The 19159-nt window shown below is 36.2% G+C and overlaps 1 protein-coding gene across 1 annotated transcript in view; it reads right to left on the minus strand.

Moving 5' to 3' along the window:
* Memo1 (mediator of cell motility 1) overlaps window positions 1-19159 on the minus strand; it is a 153892-nt gene that overhangs the window by 10572 nt on the left and 124161 nt on the right. Inside the window, exon 8 of the mRNA XM_004627710.2 lies at window positions 10002-10078. Within this exon, the coding sequence (XP_004627767.1) occupies window positions 10002-10078 (77 nt within the window). The remainder of the gene's footprint in view (window positions 1-10001; window positions 10079-19159) is intronic.

The following is a 19159-nucleotide window of genomic DNA, read 5'->3' on the forward strand; positions in this document are numbered from 1 at the left end:
CAAACAAACAAAACCACTCAGGTGTTAAGTGCTAATTCAACATATTAACATAAAACAAATACTTGGCATTCATTCTCAAATTATATCAAAGGCTATAGGACTGATAATTTTGAACATCTAAAGAAAAATAAATGAGGTGCAGACTTAAAAGTCAACCTGAGTGCTTGCTTCAGCAGCATATATACTAAAAAGTCAAACTGAGCTTACTGGGCCTTAACAATATATGCTTATTCACTTAATTGACAAACACTTCTAATCTACACAGAAAAGACAAGTAATTTCAAAAGAAGTTCTAAGAGTCATGCCAATGAATACATGCCACTGTTTTTGTTCTGCTTCAAGGTAGGAAATTAAGGTCCATCTACCTTGCCCACCATGTACTGAAGACAAACACAGTCCCCTTAATGTAAACTACCAGTCAAGACAAAAATAGAAGAAAGAAGTGGTAAATGTGGGTATTCATACAACAGGCTAAAAAGGATCATTATACTTAAATGTAACCACAATTTCACAATTCCGAAGGGTGATATATTTAGTGACTTCTGAGCATCAGGTATACCATTTATAAGGAAAACGTCTCTGTTATACTAGAAACATCAATTTCACTGACTTACCAATTCTTATGTTTGCAAAATTAGGTGTTGCTTGGTTTACCTGACTGAAAGTATACAAATGTTTTTAAGGGCTCAATAAGAAACAAGGAAGGAGAAAATAATTAGGAAATACTGCTCTATTTAAATAGGTCAATGACGATAGCAGGCCACTTTAAATTTACCTATAAAAATAAATTAGGGAAAAGGACATGGAGACTGTCCATACAGTACTAAAAAGGGATCTTCATGGGTGGGAATGGACAACTCTATTTTCAAAAAGTTCTCTAGGTAATTTCAACTCTAATGACAGAGTTGGGGATTACTAATTAAGGAATTTCATCTCTTTTCTCTGGCTTTAATGACCATCAACATACAGACAACTTCAAAACTTATACATCTAGTTCTCACTCTTGCTAAGCTCCAAATCAATACAGATGACTATCAGCATAGATACTGACTCTTATCTTTTTTTTTTTTTTTTTTTTTTTTCAGTAACAGGGATTGAACTCAGCGCCTTGTCCTTGCCAGGCAGAGCTTATTCTACTGAGCTATCTCCCTGGCCCAACTCTTATTTCCAAAACGATCACCTTTATTCATTTCTTTCCAACTCCATTTCAGTACAAGCTACTATCTCTTCTCTTAAAATATCACCAATGGCCCAGTGTTGCTACTCCTAGCCTCCCGTGGAATTCATTCTCCACAGAACCACTGGAGTGATCTTTATTATTATGTTACGTCTCAATACCTGTACTTAGACACATTTCTTACTCTGAATTATGAAGCCCCACATTACCTGATTTCCCTTTCACTACTGCCTGTTCCCACCTTAACCCCTAAACTCATATAACACTTTCTTGTGTTTTTTTTGCAGGGGGGGGGGGATTTTTTGACTGTTGATATAGGGTCTGGCTACACAGTGCAGACTCATAGTGCTCCTCCTGTCTCAGTCTCCCCAGTGCTGGGAATACGGATGTGCACGACCACACCTGGCAGCAAGCAAGGTGTGCCCACGGTTCTGGAGTCAGCATAGCATGTGGTGCGGGGGATCCAACTCAGAACCTGTGCTTGCCAGGCAGGTGCTCACGCCACTGAGCCCTCTCCCCAGTCCTGGCTTTATTTCTTCTCATGCAAGAATATCCCACCTTGGTACTGTAGCTCCTTGTGTCGAGAATGTTCTTCCTTATGCCCCTCACTCAGTACTCCTTATCATTCAGGTCTCACTTTAATGTTCTTCCTCAGGGAAGTCTTCTTTCAATCACTCAAATCATTTACTATTTCAAAAATCCTTTAACATTTTCTGTATGAGACGTCACTACCTGAAACTTTCACCTCTTAATGACAGTCAGAATATATTAAATTATAAATTATATAAATAAGTTTTAATTCTTACTGTGCTCAATTTATAAATTAAACTTTACCACAGGCATGTACAAATAGAAACATTAACATATTGGGTTTGATACTATCTACATTTCAGGCAACCACTAGGGCTCCTGAAACATCTCCTATAGCTCAGGGAAAACTACAATATATGCTTTTTTCTTATCCTTTGAAAAATAGTGTATTTCTTCCTGTCAAAATAAAAGTTCTATGACATAGGCCAAGTTTGCTTGTTTACTGCCATTTCATCCATGCTTCAGGCTACAAAAATTCAAAAATAACAAAATGGCGGCAGGGGGGAGGCAGATACTTCAGTGGACTAAAATGCCTGCTTAGGCAGAGCACTACAGCTGGATGTGCCATGCCAGCCCTGCCCCAGGGCGTGCTGAGATGACAATTGAGATGGCATGGTGGCACATACCTGTAATCCCACAGCTTGGGAGGCTAAAAACAGAAGAATCACTACAAGTCCAATCTATGTCATGAGACCCTGTACTAAATACATTTTTTTTAAAAACGAAAAATTAAAAAGCCTGATTTGATTATTTCTCTACTTGGGTGTCATAATGGAAACAGCAAACAAAGTATCCCTAAGAGAATTTATGATCACCCTGTTCCTCAGAAAATTTGGTCCTATCCAGGTGTGGTGATGCACACCTGTAATCCCAGCACTCTGGAGACTGAGGCAGGAAGGCAGGAGGACCGCCATGAACTGGAGCCCAGCCTGGGCTACATAGTAAGTTGAAGATTTGCCTTAACTACAGAGTAAGACCTTGTCTCAAAAATTTAAAAAAGGGGATGGGGCTATGGCTCAGTAGAATAAGTGTTTCCCTGGCAAACACAAGAGCCTGAGTTCAATCCCTGGTTCTGCCAAAAAAAAAAAAAAAAAAGTGGCCCTCTCTTATGCTTCTGACATAAGTCAACAGAACCACCTAACGAGCAGCATAAGCTAGTTGAAATCTAGGAATCATCTTCAACACATCCTTCAGTACAACACATTCTATCTCCAAGTCCTACCAACAAATGTTTCCATAATATACAGAATGTATCCAGTTTCATTCCTCTTGTCATTATTACTATGTCACTAAGTAAATTGCCATTTCTCACCTGAATCATCTAACAGGTGGGGGACAGGGATGTGCCTGAATGCAAGGAGACCTTACTGACAAGCACTGTGATATAAAACAGACTAATTAACGTTCTCATGAAGCTTATAACTGAAGAAGGAAGAAGCAGCCACCAAATAAAATAACAAAGTACTAAGAAGACAAAGATAGGTAAGTGAAGAAACTCTTCATTTAAGGACTATGCTGAAAACTTACACACCAATTTTTTTGTGTGTGACAACAGTTAAGAGATACTATTAGGATTCAGCAGAATTCTAGGGACTGCTGACACAGAATAGTTCCATACACAAAGAAATGTTCTCCATCCATAAGACTTTGAGTTTGCACTGAGGTAAAACACCTGCTTCTAGTTACCTGCACATCACTTCCATTTGATATACCTACAGAAAAAGTGGTTCTATTACACAGTTGATTTCTCAGGAATGGATTCATTATATAAAGTTAGTGAAAACTGTACAGTACTTATATATTTACATGGTTTATTGAGAACTGTTTACCACTTTGGGAAACCAAATCACCAGCACTGCCAAATAGTCATATAACAAATACACTGTTTTCTCAGGCTTTCACAGAGAGCACATTGGCCAAGCAATGGCCGTGACTCATCCACATGGCTGACACTGACAAAGGTTCTACAATCTAAGGTACGGGATCTCAGGATAAATCCTGAGGGGATTTCACTGACCTTAGCAGACCCAAAAGCTACAACTCTTGTTGCACAGGTCCTGCTTTACCTTGGTCTTAACCATCCAGTAGAAAAGTATGAAGATGAAATATAGGAAGTAAAGCCATGCTGTTATGTTGAGCTGTGAGGGACTCAGGTCAACAATTTCTGACACTGCCAGTTAAACAGAAGATCCAATGCTATTATGGGCTACTGGACTCTTTTAGAATATTTTGCTGAGTTTACACACCTGTAATATTCAAATAACGGAACTTAACAAAAAAAGGGTATACAGATGAAATGTCCATTTTGTATCTGTGTATTCAAAGTGGTTAGGATAGATATATAGTTACATTCTCTTAATGAATAGAATGATTTGTTCTGGTGGTATTTGTAAATAGGATCTCAGATCCGCATCTTGTACAGCAATTAACCACTAAGAAGAATGTATGCAGTGTGTTAATTATTGAAACTGTCCTAGTGATTTGATTTGAAACTGTCTCATTGCTATTTGTTTATCAATAAAATTATGAAAAAAACAAATATACTGTTTGTGTTTATTGCTGCTGTACTAATGATACAATGAATAAGCATTTAACTATTTTATTGTGTCTAGTGACAGAATTGTACCTGGGTATTTGCACTGTAAAATATATACTGATTTACTGTAAGTTGTCACCCCATCCACCACCCACTGTTTGAGATAGGGTCTCAGTATCTAGTTCAAGGTGGTTTCAAACATGGTGATTCTCCTGCCTCACCATCACAAGTGCTGGGGTTACAGGTACGTGCCACCATGCTTATATTAAGTTATCTTTTATCTCACTTTCATGTTATAGTGGAGTGTTCAAGTTTTAACTATATGTAGGAACATTATGTTTATTAATCAAGCCATTTAACCTTAAAAGTATATTTCTTCAGTATGGTACTTATTCAACCACTATTCCAGGCCTTCTGGATGCCATTAGTGAACAAAATAAATACCCTGACTGGCAAAAAAGTAATAAATAAATTATGTAGTATTTAAATTATTCATTAGAAGAAAATGTGGAGCAGGAAAGGCAGAATAGAAATGCTTAAAGGGTGCATCATAGGATGCAAAAGTAAACAGTGTGGTCAGAGGCCCTACTGGGAAGGCTGAGTTAAGCAGACTTGTGGTGACTAAGACAGTAAAATGTACAAAAGCCAAAAAGCCCCAAGCTAGATACACATGAGGTGTTATCAAAGAACATGGGGGAAACTGTTCTCCTTGGCAGAGTAAATGAAGGATAAAGGTAAGAGGCAACAGACAGTAAGAAAAGGTCTAAAACTAGGGCCAGCCAAAGGTTCGATTCCCAGGCCTGCTGTGCCAGCCCTGCCCACAGGGCATGCTGAGACAGCAATTGAGACTGGCATGGTGGTACATGCCTGTAATCCCAGCTCTTGGGAGGCTGTAAACAGGTGGATCACTGAGTCCAATCTAGTAATGAGACCCTGAACACCCTTCCCTAAAATTAAAAAAAAGAAAAAAGGAAAGTTCTAAAACTTCAAGCCACCATCAATGGAATGGTAAAAGTGTAAGTACAACAGGTTTTTGTCAGAAGAAAATCAGTTCCATTGTTAGTATGTTTGGTTTGTTTATAAGAAAACTCAGTGAAAATATCGAGCAAGTAGCTTAGTAGTATGGTGTGATGGTTTATGTCTAGATGTCCTCCTCCAAAGCCTCATGCAGTCAAGGGAGGTAGGCTTTTTAGAGGTGGCTGAATCTACAGTTTGTGATTGATTCATGGTCCAGTGCTGGATTTAAAGATGTGAGTGCTACCTGCTATGCAGGTAGCCTCCATCCAATCTGAGGGACAGAAAGTAGCTTGTCCCTTCTCTCTCTCTCCCTTTGTCCTTTGCTACAATCTACCCATCATGAACTACTCTCTGCCAAGCCACCCTGCCTTGGAGCCAGATGATTATGGTCTGAAACCTCTAGAAATGGTGAGCTAAATAAACCTCTCCTTTAACATTGGATGATGGGTACTCAGCAATGAGAGAAAAGTAACTAAGAGGTCAAAGATACAGCTCAGTGGCACAGCAGCTGCCTGGCAGGCACAAGGTCCTGAATTCGATTCCTAATATCCACCAGAAAAAATAAAAATAATTAAGACATACCAAAAAAAAAAAGATATACAGAGCTTAGGCTTGGCAGGCTAAGCACCTGTTGGCAAGTGCAAGGACCCAGGTTCGATCCCTAGAACCGCATGCCACACTGACCCCAGAACCCTGGGTGTGCCATGCAGGGCACCAAAACCGGATGTGGCGGCACACACCTGTAATCCCAGCACTGGGGAGACTGAGACAAGAGACTATGAGTCTGAGCTGTGCAGTGAGACCCTGTACCAAGATTTAAAAAAAAAAAAAAAAAAGACATATAGAGTTTGAGAGAGCATCCCTGGAGTTATTCTTACTGGTTTGGACAGAAAGTATTGCTTTTCATAAAATTCAGTACATACTTGCTAACAACCACCTCCAGAAAGACTTTATTTTGGAAATCCTGGATACTGAAAACCACTCAGTTATTTTCTCTATAATTAGACTAGCAAAATAAACAGAACTGTAATAAAAGGAAAACTTAGGTGCATTCCACTACCTATGTGTGTGAGTACATATGCACACCGACACATGTTTTTTCTGGGGACAGAACCCAAGGCTTTACACTGAGCTACATCCTCAACCCTTTTAAATTTGTGACAAGGTCTTGCTAAGTCACTTAGCAGCCCAGCATATTATACACACACACACACACACACACACACACACACTCCTCTTAGGTAGTTCTTGTTTTATTTTATTTTACTTTATTTTATTTTTGTATGCTGCTTTGGTTGTTCTTCATCTTTGAGAGCTAGGGACTGGATCCACTGCATTCTGAGTGCTAAACACACACCCTTCCCATGAGTTACACTCCAGTTCCTAGATACTCCATCCTATCTGAATAAAATTCATCGGGGAAGTAATCAGCCTAGTAGAAGTAAGAGTGATACAGCTGCAAGTCAAATCTAAGAGAGGCCTAAAGCAGAGACAATGTTACTCAGAATTCTCAACTAAAATTTTTCTACCTATAAAAAGGCTGCCTTTGACTATGTTTCCCTATGTCTCATAGTATAAACACCCAAGCATTGCTTTTCTCTATTACAATCAAATTACCAGAACAATTTTTGACATCTATCTTCACCTCTTCACTGTAATCATAAATTCTTCTTCTCAAACTGCTCTAAGAAGGTCCATGCCAAGCGTGGTGGCACACATGTATAATACCAGCACTTGGGAGGCAGAGGCAGGAGGACTGACATGAGCTCAAGGCCAGCCTGCCCTACACAGCGAGACCCTGTCTTTAAAAAAAAAAAAAAGGTTCTGGGGTCAGGGAGATAGCTCAGTGGCAAAAGCGCCTTCCTGTCAAGTGCGAGTTCAATCCCCAGTACCACCAAACAAAAAGGTTCTTAATTATTACAGCATTTGATAAATCTTACCCTCTCTTTGTTAAAAGCTTCCACTTTTCTGTGTTATTGCTTCTTGTTTTTCCCTAAACACAATTTTTTGACTGTCTTTCTTTTATCTCCTCACTCATGCCAATTATGTCCCTGTGACCTGCCTGCCCTTCCCCCATCCATTATTCTTGATAATGGCATCAATATCCTTTTATTCCCCTTTTTCTTATGCTTATACCACATCTCAAGTCACATTATCTGCACTCCAAGTACTCCATAAATGTATGTGACTAGCAAGTTCAATTCTAAACAACCCAAAACCGTATCTAAAATTAAACTCAGCTTTCTCCTTAGAAATGTACTTCTACATTTACTTTACGAGTTAATAGCATGGAACCCAAAAATCAGGCAGATTACTTCCTTCTTTGACATAGGCAGCTAATCAATTACCAAAAATTCTCTGTATTTTAGCTCCTAAATATTTCTCCCATCTCTATATTCATAAGGTCTTCTTCCTAAGTCTTGTAAACCAGTGAACTTAGGTTTAATTAAGGGAGCACATTTTCTCTTTTCAGTATCTTCAATGTTTCAGGCAGTACCAGATATTTAGCGGACAATCAGTAAGCATTTGCTTTATGAAGAAAACACAAGATAGAATTAGAGAAGTTTTCTAATACAACTGAAAACTAAGCCTCAGAAGAGCAAGACTAAAACAAAAAGTCAAAAAGAAGCTAAGCAACTGAAATGAAAATTCCATAAAGCCAATACAATAAAATTTAAATAAAATTTTAAGGGTATTAAGCAACTGGATTAAAGTAACAATGAAGGTAAATTTAAATATAATAAAATTTCCATAATAGCAAAATCTATATTCATTATATTCACCTTCAATAAAATATATTATACATCCTTTTTGTAAGTTCAAAACTATAATTATCAAAATATTTTAGCCACATTAGACTGATCTTTTTTACAGAAAAAAAGTAAACAAAATTTCATAATGAAATAACAGAACAACAATAGTTAATACACTGAGTATTGTTATCTTTAAGGTAGTTACTCAGAGTATGAGGTATGGGTAGACTAAATAATTTTGTGTTAAAATGTTACATAAAACTGATTTGAACAGATCACAGACTTACAGATTAATGGACTGTACAAGTTATTCAGAGATTATATAGCCCTGTTTCTGTTCTTATAGATGAGAAGCTAAGAACCAGAGAACTAAAATGATCTGTTGAAGGTCATACAGCAAACTAATGATGGTCCTACTACACCGGAGTTGGGGGTTGAGACAGCATCTTGCTTTGTAACCTAGGCTAGCCTTAAACTCTTGGCGATTTCCTGCCTCAGCCTCCCAAATGCTGGGATGTACCACCATGCCTGGTTAAGTCCCACTATATTTAATACTGTTTATGAGTTGATTCCAAAAATATTTGTATGATTTTAAAAACTTAAAATAAAAAACAATGATAGTACTTTAAGAAAAAGTAAAAGTAGGCTCAATGTCTACTATACCCCTAGGTTAGATGACAATATAATTACATTTTAAATTCTATAGTTTAACAAACTTCTACTTAGGTAAAATCCAAATGATTAAAAAAAACAAAATGATAAAGAATTTACAGGAAAAGCAAAGAACATTAAAAAAGAGAAAATTTCTTTGCATTTCTAAAAGTAACTTTGCTTATTTTAATTCTCTCTTAACACAAAGGCTGTAAGTCTTAATATGTTTAGAATCAGTGAGAAATAAAAATAAAAAGATACAATTTGATCTATAACAATTTGATTTATAGATTTTATAGAAATATACTGATTCTAATTATGTTTAAAATTAATCTCACTAAATACATTTTGAGAAATTCTAAAAAAAAGTGAAGAAAAAAATGTAATTCTTAACATGTCTGAAATGTTCTAAATTTTAAAAGAAAGTATTCATATAAATTCCTTTTGTGTGGCAAACAAGATTTAAATTACTAAATTTTATGTACACTAGAAGTCCAAAGGAAAAAAGTGGTAACTGAAAAAATAAAGTCTTTGCTGTGCTGGCCCTGCCCCCAGAGTGTGCTGAGCAGGTGATTGAGACCTGGGCATGGTAGCGCACCTGTAATCCCCGTGCTTGGGAGGCTGAAAACAGGAGGATCACTGGAGTCCAATCTGTGTAGTGAGACCCTGTAGACCCTGTACTAAATACACTAAAAAAAACCACAGACTTTCAACCAAAAGTTACTTGTACTGCACATCTCCATGCATTTTCTGTCACTAGTTCATAAAATCTTCAGGATTATTAAAAAAAAAAATAGGTCTACTACCAAACCAAACTCAAAAATATACTAAGTTATTTAGGAAATTTAATAAGTTGTAAGAAACAACAAAACTCAGAAAGAGTCAAAATTAAGTTATTTTGGGTAGCCATCGAGCAAATTATAGTCTAGGTATCCCATGACACACTATGGTTACAACTTAACAATAAATAATAGCATTAGGATTCTGCTGTTTCTAAAGCTAAGACACTTCTCCAAAAAGAAATCAAAATCTGTATCTAATTACTCTTTGGTATTCTCATTAGTCAAATGAAATCATGATGAAGGAAATTTCTGCTAAAACAGGGATCATTCTTACAGGCAATATTCATGTGAGGACACAATGCATTTTATATTTTTAATTAAAAATAGGGCAAGAACTGTTAGTCTATGTATATTTTAACATAAAATTTTGAATCACTAATCTGAAATTTTTAAAAAGTCTTACAGCATTAAAACCCCACACCTGAAAGACTTACCATTTTATCTAGATGTTCAATGGATCTATAAATCTCCCCCTGGGATTCATCATAGTAACTGTAACGGAACCTTTGACCTTGAAACAAATATCATGTACAAAATAAAATAGGGAAAAATTAGAAGCTAAAAAGAAAGCAGGCGCTTACCAAATAAATTTCAGTTCTCATGGAAGGCAAAAGCACAGCTTAAGCCTCTGAGAAAGTCATTCCCAATAGCCCTCATACATAAAAATAAAAGGCATATTTGGGAAGCTAATAGAGAATAATATCACCAATGATTTACAATGTTAAAAACTTACTCAAGTTGTAGGAACCTTAAAGTCATCAGTAATACAAGATTAAGGAAACACACACCTTAATAGTTAGAAGCATTGTTAAACATTGTATCAGTCTAGCACGGAAAACAAACCCAAAAAATATAATTTAAGAAAATTTAACTTAAGAAACTATCTCAGTGTAACAAATCAAGGAAACGTTTAGCTCCTACTGTTCAAATGCAAAGATCTGATCTCTATTGCGGGGGAGGGGGGTAACATGTAGGTGAGCAATACCCGTAGCTTATGTGAGTTTTACGGCCTCAATTAAAAAAAAAATTACCTCAATTTTGCACTAGGTGAAAAAGGATAAATCCAAGGGCTTTAAACAAGATATATAAAATGATGGACATAATAAATAGTCCTACCCTGACATAAAATCTCAGTAAGACTACAAGCACAGAATGTTTAGCTGTTTTCCAAAGGAAAGAGAAGGTAAAATGAAAGAAACTTAAGAGACAGAAAACAAAGGTTCAGAGAATAAATTGTTTCCTACTCTATGAAAATCTAATTAATAATATAACTAATTATAGTTTAATTAACTATAACGTAGTTAATTATAGACACACCTAAATCTACCTTTCAGTAATTCCCTTTTTGTCTACGGCCATAACACCCTGGACGCGCCTGTTCTCATCTGACCTTAGAAGCTAAGCAGGGTCAGGCCTGGTTAGTACTTGGATGGGAGCAATTCATTTTTTTTTTATTTCTTCTACCTTGATACATCAAAATGAATTTTATAATGGCATTAGAAATATCATGTAGACACCCTGTCTTATGATTATGTTTGAAGTACTATTAGTAGATTTTTATCCTCACTTCTGAAAAACTGAGTTTCTTTAACTGGATAACTGTAATTTTCAAAACTCTATGATGTCTTTTTAAAAAACACACATCATAAAATGTAACATTTATTCATTTGTTATTAATCATCTTTAATATTTACCTTCCTAAAACATACTATATTTCCTTAATTTTCACATATTCATGCTAATATACATAACTGTTCAATGTAGCAGTTAATTTCACAAGAGACATTATTAAAATCAATATTCTCTTTTAACTGAGTATATCCTATATCTGAGCAACAGTCTGTGAAAAAATTCCTGCTTTTTGAATGTAACAATAAAGATTACTGAATCTTATCATACTTATATGACGTCCTACAATCTCTGAACGGAAAGGTTTTTTTTTTGTTGTTGTTTTTTTGTTTTTTTTTTTTTTCAGAACCAGGGATTGAACTCAGATCCTTGCATTTGCCAGTCAAGTGCTTATCCTACTGAGCCATCTCCCTGGCCCCCTGAAAGAATTCTTAAAAGGAACTGATCATTTGTCACTCAAATGCTGCTATAGTCAAAAATCCAACAGATACTTCGTTCATACTTGAAAGTTAGGTATAGCTTTATTTTTCTTTGAAGTGTACTATACAAATAGGAATTACTTCATATTAAAAACTACAAAATTAATCCTATTTTTCCCACACACGAGGTGGTTATCAGAAGACCACTCAAAGCCAAATCTGAAGTTTAGTCACGCTAACTTAACTGACTTGATTCATTGGTGCTAAATTTTTACTTCTGTCTCAGAGGTTTTCTTTAATAAAGCTGCTCAATATCTTTTATGAAACAAACTAACAATTAAATGATTATGATTATCTTAGGCAAGACATTCTGATTTATTGTCACTTTAGAAAGAACCATAACCTTAGAGGAAACCAAGTGAAGAAAAACATTTCCTGACTAAGGTTTAAACTAATACATTCTCTTTTTCCCAGCTTGTGGAAATAGCTATTAGTTTTAGCTACTGTCAATAAGCCTTTTAACTAGAACACAATTTTTCTACCTGAAAACTGCTATTTCCAGGTACAAAGAAAAATGCATATAATTTGTGACAGTTGTTTGCTACTCAAAAGTGTTTTCCCCTTACTTCCTAATTCAGAGCTGCTATTTCAAATGGCAACACTGCATGCATAGTAAGTGAAAAAATTAACATTTTAAAGTGCTACCCTGGTTATATGCAACTTTCACTTAAAAATAATTTCTGAGAAAAAATACTCAGAATGTCTGAGGTTTCTGAAATACTGACTTAATGAGAATGACAAAATACATAGGAAACTAATTTGAGCAAATGTTTACTGTATTTTGCTATTCTTTTTCCCCCCACTTATGTATTTGATACAGGGTCTCACTACGCAGCTCAGACTCCTAGTGATCCTCCTCTTTTCAGCCTCCCCAGCCCTGGTATTACAGGCATGCACCACTATGCCCATCTCAGCTGCCGGCTCAGCATGCCCAGTGGCAGGGCCAGCGCAGCATGCAGGTCCGGGAATCAAACCCTGGTCCCTGCACTTGCCTACGCAGGCGCTTTAGTATGCTGAGCTATCTTGCAGGCCCTTTTGCTATTCTTTTTGTTTTTATAATCACCGCACATTTAGTAGCTAAAAACTGAGCATAACTATTTCAATAGCTCTAAAGAATATATGAACTAAGTCAAAGCCATATTACATATAGCTACTACACTAAATATTTTACTTATATCTCATACTGTCTCTTAACATTAAAAAAAAATTTACAAATACTTAACACATTCTGAGATATTGCATCTAATTTTAGGTACAAAAATAGTTGCCATCATCTTACTTAGCCTGCAGACAGGTTTATTAAGAAAGTGCACATGCTTGTGCAGACAACCTCAGTCAACTACTGCTTAGAAACTGAGTTCAAGAGATTTTTTATTTTATATTAAAAATGTTTCTGAATATTTATTCATTAATGAAGGAAATGCCAGCACTAGCATAATACACTGATCTCAATACAACTCTAATTATGATTCATTTAAAATAAATTATGCTTTCATGTATATCAAAGCAAACATATTTTATTCCACAAGATTGTATATTTCTGACCTTAAAAAAAAATTACAAATCTAAACTGTGAGTAAATACAGTTAGTTGCTTCTGTACCTGGAGAACTGGACTTGGGTACTTTTATAAGTATGAATAGAACATATCACATAGTAAGAGAAAATTACTTACCTGAAACTTATCCTTTCAGAAGGTACACTGGGAAAATGGATTCTTTGAGCCCCTGTTTCAACTCCAAGTATGAGCTTTCTAGCTTTAAGAGCCATTGACACTGCCCCTAGGGGCAGCACAAGCTTTGGAACTCCCCTAGTGAGTATGTCAGTAGTTTCTTCAGGTGCCTTCCCTCAGTTCTTTTCAAATTCAAAAGATGAGAGGAAAAATAACCCAAGAAAAAATCCTGTAAAGCAGAAACCTTACTCTTTGAGGGAAGGAGGGTAGCTCATTTGTGAATCCATTCCAGAGCACGCTTTCTGAGAAAAAGAAATACAGGTAAGTAATTTTCCCATCTCCAAAGGTGACTGGTGATTAATGAGTGGATTCACAGAGTGTGGAGAGTAAGCTCCAGGGATGTCTATTTAACACACAACAATCAACTAATGAGGACAGACAACAATGAATGGTACGAGAACCAACACTACCTTTTAACTACCTTTGAAACAAAAAGTAAAAAATTACAAAATACTTCAATATTAAGCTACGCACTAGACTGCACAAACAATGACGTTGGAAAGTTACCTATTTCTAAAGCCCCCAAAAGATAAGACAGACTTTCAGATGTGAAGTCCAATAAAAATTGCACTGAATATTTACTTATTCACTTCAGTTACTTGTTAAGCCATTTTCATTATTTACAGGTAAGCCTCACAAAACTCTTTGAGAGAGATTAGGCAATTCCATAATATGGCCCCAAACTAAGGACATTTAGAAATGAATGACAACAAAAGGAAAATGTATTTCACAAAGGAAATATTACCTAAGAAACATCAAATTAAGGTAATTTTTTTTCTTTTTTTGACACAGGATGTTATATATTTCAAGCTGGCCTTGAACTTTCAGCAATTTCCTGCCTCAGCCTCCAGAGTGTTGAAATTACAGGCATGCACCACCACACCTAGCTAAAAGTAATCATTTTTGAAAGCTAAATGCTATCTACGGTCCTTTCATTCTGAAGTCTTAGTTACAATGTAAAAATTTTAGCCCTATCTCAATCCTCCAAATATCAAAAACCTGAACTCGTGAAATCAATATATACAAATATTCAAGAAGATAAACATGAAGGTTTGGATAAGATACAGATATAAAATTTAATTTTTGCGTGGCCAGCACAGCCCACACTGGGGGTGGGGCTGGTACATCCCTAAGCAGGTGCTTTAAACCACTGAGATATCTCGCCAGCCCAGATGCGATCTATCTTATTAATTTGCTAATTTATATTCATATCAGTTTATTTTTTTTTTATTTTTCGCAGTACCAGGGTTTGAACTCAGGACCTTGTGCCTGCCAGGCCAAGTGCATATTCTACTGAGCTATCTCCCTAGCCCTCAATTTAAATATTTAGGAGAAAAGTAGCAAACATGCACCCCCAAGAATAACTGGAAGAATATGAATAATCATGAATATATACTGAATAATATATATTTAGAAAAACCTGTGTATATATCTAGATACATATGATAAGTGACACATATTTGTACAATTATATAAACCTAAATAATCCAAAATTGCTGTCACTTCAGCAAATTTGTATACAAACATTTATCAGGTTTATAGAATGAAAATCTTCATAAAAAGCAAATCAAATAAAAGCATGATGCCAGTTTTAAAGAATCAATTTCTTTTAGACCCAATTTCACTTTGAGACTCATCAAAAGTTAATTAAAGGGCAGGCAAGACAGCTCAGCAGACTAAGTGCCTGCTTTGGTAAACACCGGGGTTAGGGTTCAATCCCTGGTCCTGCATGCCGCACTGGCCCTGCCCCTGGGTATACTGGGCCTGCCATGGAGTCCAGGCGTGGTGGCACATGCCTCTAATCCAAGCGATAGGGAGGCCAAAAACAGCAGGATCACTAGGAGTCTGAGCTGCACATCAAGACCCTGTACCAAATACATAAATGAAAAAGAAAGAAACAAACAAACAATAAAAGTTAACTCAAACTCATGTAAATAAAAACTGTCAATAATCTAAATTTGGAAGTATTTCAAGGGCCGGCCAAATAGTTCAGCAGATTAAAGCGCCTACAAGCATGCGCAGGAGCCAGGGGTTTGATTCCTGGGCCTGCTGTGCCAGCCCCACTCCTGTGGCACACTGAGATAGCAATTGAGACTGGGCGTGGTGGCACGTGCCTGTAATCCCAGCTCTTGGGAGGCTGTAAAGAGGGAGATCACTATGAGTCTGATCTAGTAGTGAGACCCTGAACACCCTGTACACCCTTCCCTAAAATACACGAAGAAAAAAAAAAAAGAGAGAGAAGAAACATTTCAGAAAAGGAAAACATAAATATTAGCAATACATATAAAAGCAGAGCCTAACAGCTCACCCCTATAATCCAGAACTCTGAGCGGAGGCAGGAGATAACAAATTCAAGCCCAGACTGGACAATTCACTTACAAACTATCTCAAAATTAAATACAATATGGCTGAGGATATATATAGCCCACAGTAAAAGCCCTGAGTTCAATTGCCAGTACTACCATTCCACCCCACCTCTCAAAAGAGGATGAAAATTTTAATAATTAGTAAAATTGAACTAGTTCCCAAAAATTCTAAAGGATAAACTCGTTGGTAAGGCACTGGGCATCGTGGCGCATTCCTGTAATCCCAGCACTCAGAAGGCTGAGGCAGGAGCATCACTGTGAGTTCAAGGCCAGCAAAGGTTACATGGTGAGTTTAAGGCCACTCTGGACTACATAGCAAGACCTTATCTCAAAAAATAAACAAAAAAGAACTTGGCAAGGACAGCAAATGTCATTCACTTACTCCAGTAACTCTTATTAGCAGTACAGGAGAAAGGAAGTAGGATCACTAGCATGAAACACATCATCCTCTGGTCCTGAGGAATGCGTTTTTATAGAAGACTGACCATAAGGCTGCAAGCAGGCGCAGCTGCCACTGGCAGTTCCATCCCAGGCCTGCCATGCCGGCCCCCAGGGCGCACTGAGCCTGGGCGTAGTGCACGCCTGTAATCCCAGCTCTTGCAAGGCTGTAAGCAGATGGATCACTACGAGTCCATCTAGCAGTGAGACCCTGAACACCCTATAGACCCTTCCCTAAAATACATAAAGACTGATCATGAGATAAAAGGCAGGAAATGTATGATTTCACTCAGGGGAGCTTAAATGATAGGATTTAAAAAAAAAGAAGGAATAAGACAATCCAGGTTTCTTGTCTACTTTGCCTTGGTCTAACTCAAAAAGTAAACAGTATTTTAGTGTTATACTTAATCCTTTTATCTTACAATATCTCTTTTTAAATCTAAATAAAATCTAAATGAGGTCTGAAAAGCAAATAACTATAAAGTAAAATATATATATATAAAAGTCAATATAAAAACACAAAAAGACATATAAGTCATCTTTATAGTGGATACTGGCTACCAAGTAAGATCAACAAGGGAAAGTATTTTCAGTTTACATGTTAGATCTCCACTGCTAAGTTTTCACTCTATTTTTGCAAAGGTGCACTAACTATATAAAGAGAATAACTAGAAATGAAAACTGCAGTCACTGTAAACTAGTCTAATATAATGCTGCTAAATTAAAACAAACTCACTATATGTCAGAGTAAAACATCAAATAATTAGTTTTTTTCTTCAAAAATCAGCTATTGGCAATTGCAATGTGTTAAACGCCTAACTCAAAAAAAAAGCCTAATTCAGTGAGCCTTATAATATCTCTATACTGGAGGAAATGAATCATTCCTGTGAAATATTTTAGAATTTAGTTTATGGTTTTCACATAATTTAAAAAACCAACTTGTACAGTAACTAAAAAACAGAAAACAACATCACTGAGTATGTTCTTCAAGAGAAGCAACTAAATTTTTGAAGCAGTAATATAGCACACTAATTTAGGATAACAAATACTATTATAGCATACATTTGTGAAACATAAAACTTAATTCCTAAGACAGCTTGACCCATAGCTAGCCAAGGATTCATATTAACTTCAATAAGCACCTTACTGTACAAGAATATTTACTATGGTAGCAATGAAGCAAGGACACTAGCAACTGTGGAATATTATCCATGTTACACCTCTCACTAACCCCCACACAACGTCAAAAATTCTGAGAAAAAATTAGCACAGTGTTTTGCATATGTACAAAGTAAAACAATAAATGAGTACTGTTAGGGACAATGCTTCTGAAAACTAAACACTTGGCAAAGCTCTGTTACTTAACCACCAATGCAAATTTAAATGTTTTAATTTCTAGACAATTTTCATAGTTATTGTTTATCAAAAAGTTATCACCTAGAAACCTTATCTTGCAATTTAAATATCAAAATTTTTTAAGAAATCTGGAAACAAAATAGCCTAAGTGGATTTCTGAAAATCTATGTAGAATGTAACAGAATTTTAATTCTCTCTCTCAATAATTGTAGTTACATAGAAGAGTGGACTAGGGTTTTAAAATTCTTTAATATGGTACAAAAGAGTGTTTCCACATAAAATAGTATTAAAATATTTCCTGATGTTTAATATAGCTTTATGTTGCAGTTTTTACACATTGCCCACCTAACGAAAGAGCTCAGATTCTAAAAAACTGTATCAGGGGAACTGATTTTTTAAATGCAGTCATTCATAAAAGCCTTCAAAATGAAAACCAATATGGCATTTGCTTCAAAAATTTTGATTTCCAGCTGGGTGTGGTGGTGCACATCTATAATCCTATCACTTGGGTGTTGAGAGGGTAGGCAAAAGGATTACCATGAGTTTGAAGCCAGCCTGAACTATATAGTGAGACCATGTCTCAAAAAAATCATAAGCAAAAACAAAGCCCAATACATCAATATGCCTTGCTACCAACACAAACTTATAATCCTAAGAAAAGTGGTATAAGTAATGGTATTTGGTAATTTGTTTTCAAGACTATTACTACATTTCTAAATTCCCAAGAAAGAAATTTTTTACCTGGGCCCTCAGATGTAATATATTTATATTTATTTTTTTAAAAAATCACCTTCTGCCAAATGCAGTACTACCAATTAGCCAACAGAATCAGTTAGAAATCCTGACAACTTCTATGGGAGTTTCACAAGGAAGCTTACTTGCAAACCCTACATCTGGGTCTCCCAAAGTCAGCACTATTGATATTTGGAGCTAGGTATTTCTTTCACTGGGAGGTAGGAGGTAGATTTTTTTCTGTACATTATACTACATTTACTTAGCAGCTGGACTCTACTTATTTGATACCAGTAGCATCACCACCCCCTAAGCCTCATGCCAGTTGTGATGAGAAAAATGTTTCCAGTCATTTTCAAATACCCTCTAATTAGAAAATTATCCCTTGCTAAGAAATAGTGTCACACACACACGCACACAAACACACACACACACACACACACAATCTGTACCATCATGAAAAATAGTTCTGAACTTTTAAGAAGACTATTCAGAGAAGAGTGCAAGAAAAGACCTAACCAAGTCAGATACATGCTGAATCAATTCTGGCAATCAAAGATTAAAACATGGAAAAGTCAGGGTTTCCCATATCTTACAAAGTATGTTTCTCTGGGCTTCTAGCACTGTACCTTAAAAAGTAAGAGTGTTATGCTTTATATTTTCTTATAATTAGAGTAACAGCTGATAAATGAATAGATATTGGTGTGCTTAAACCTGTAAATAAATGAGCCAAAGAGATGTCCTAAGAGGAAAGAAATCTATTCTGGGTCAGTTAATGGATAAATGAGAGCAAACAGCATCCAAAGAACATGAAAATAAAGTTTGCTAAATGAGGAATCCACAATGTCTCACTTCCTTTAT

This window comes from Octodon degus, unplaced genomic scaffold, assembly GCF_000260255.1.
Source record: "Octodon degus isolate 3935 unplaced genomic scaffold, OctDeg1.0 scaffold00020, whole genome shotgun sequence".
Taxonomy (NCBI): domain Eukaryota; kingdom Metazoa; phylum Chordata; class Mammalia; order Rodentia; family Octodontidae; genus Octodon; species Octodon degus.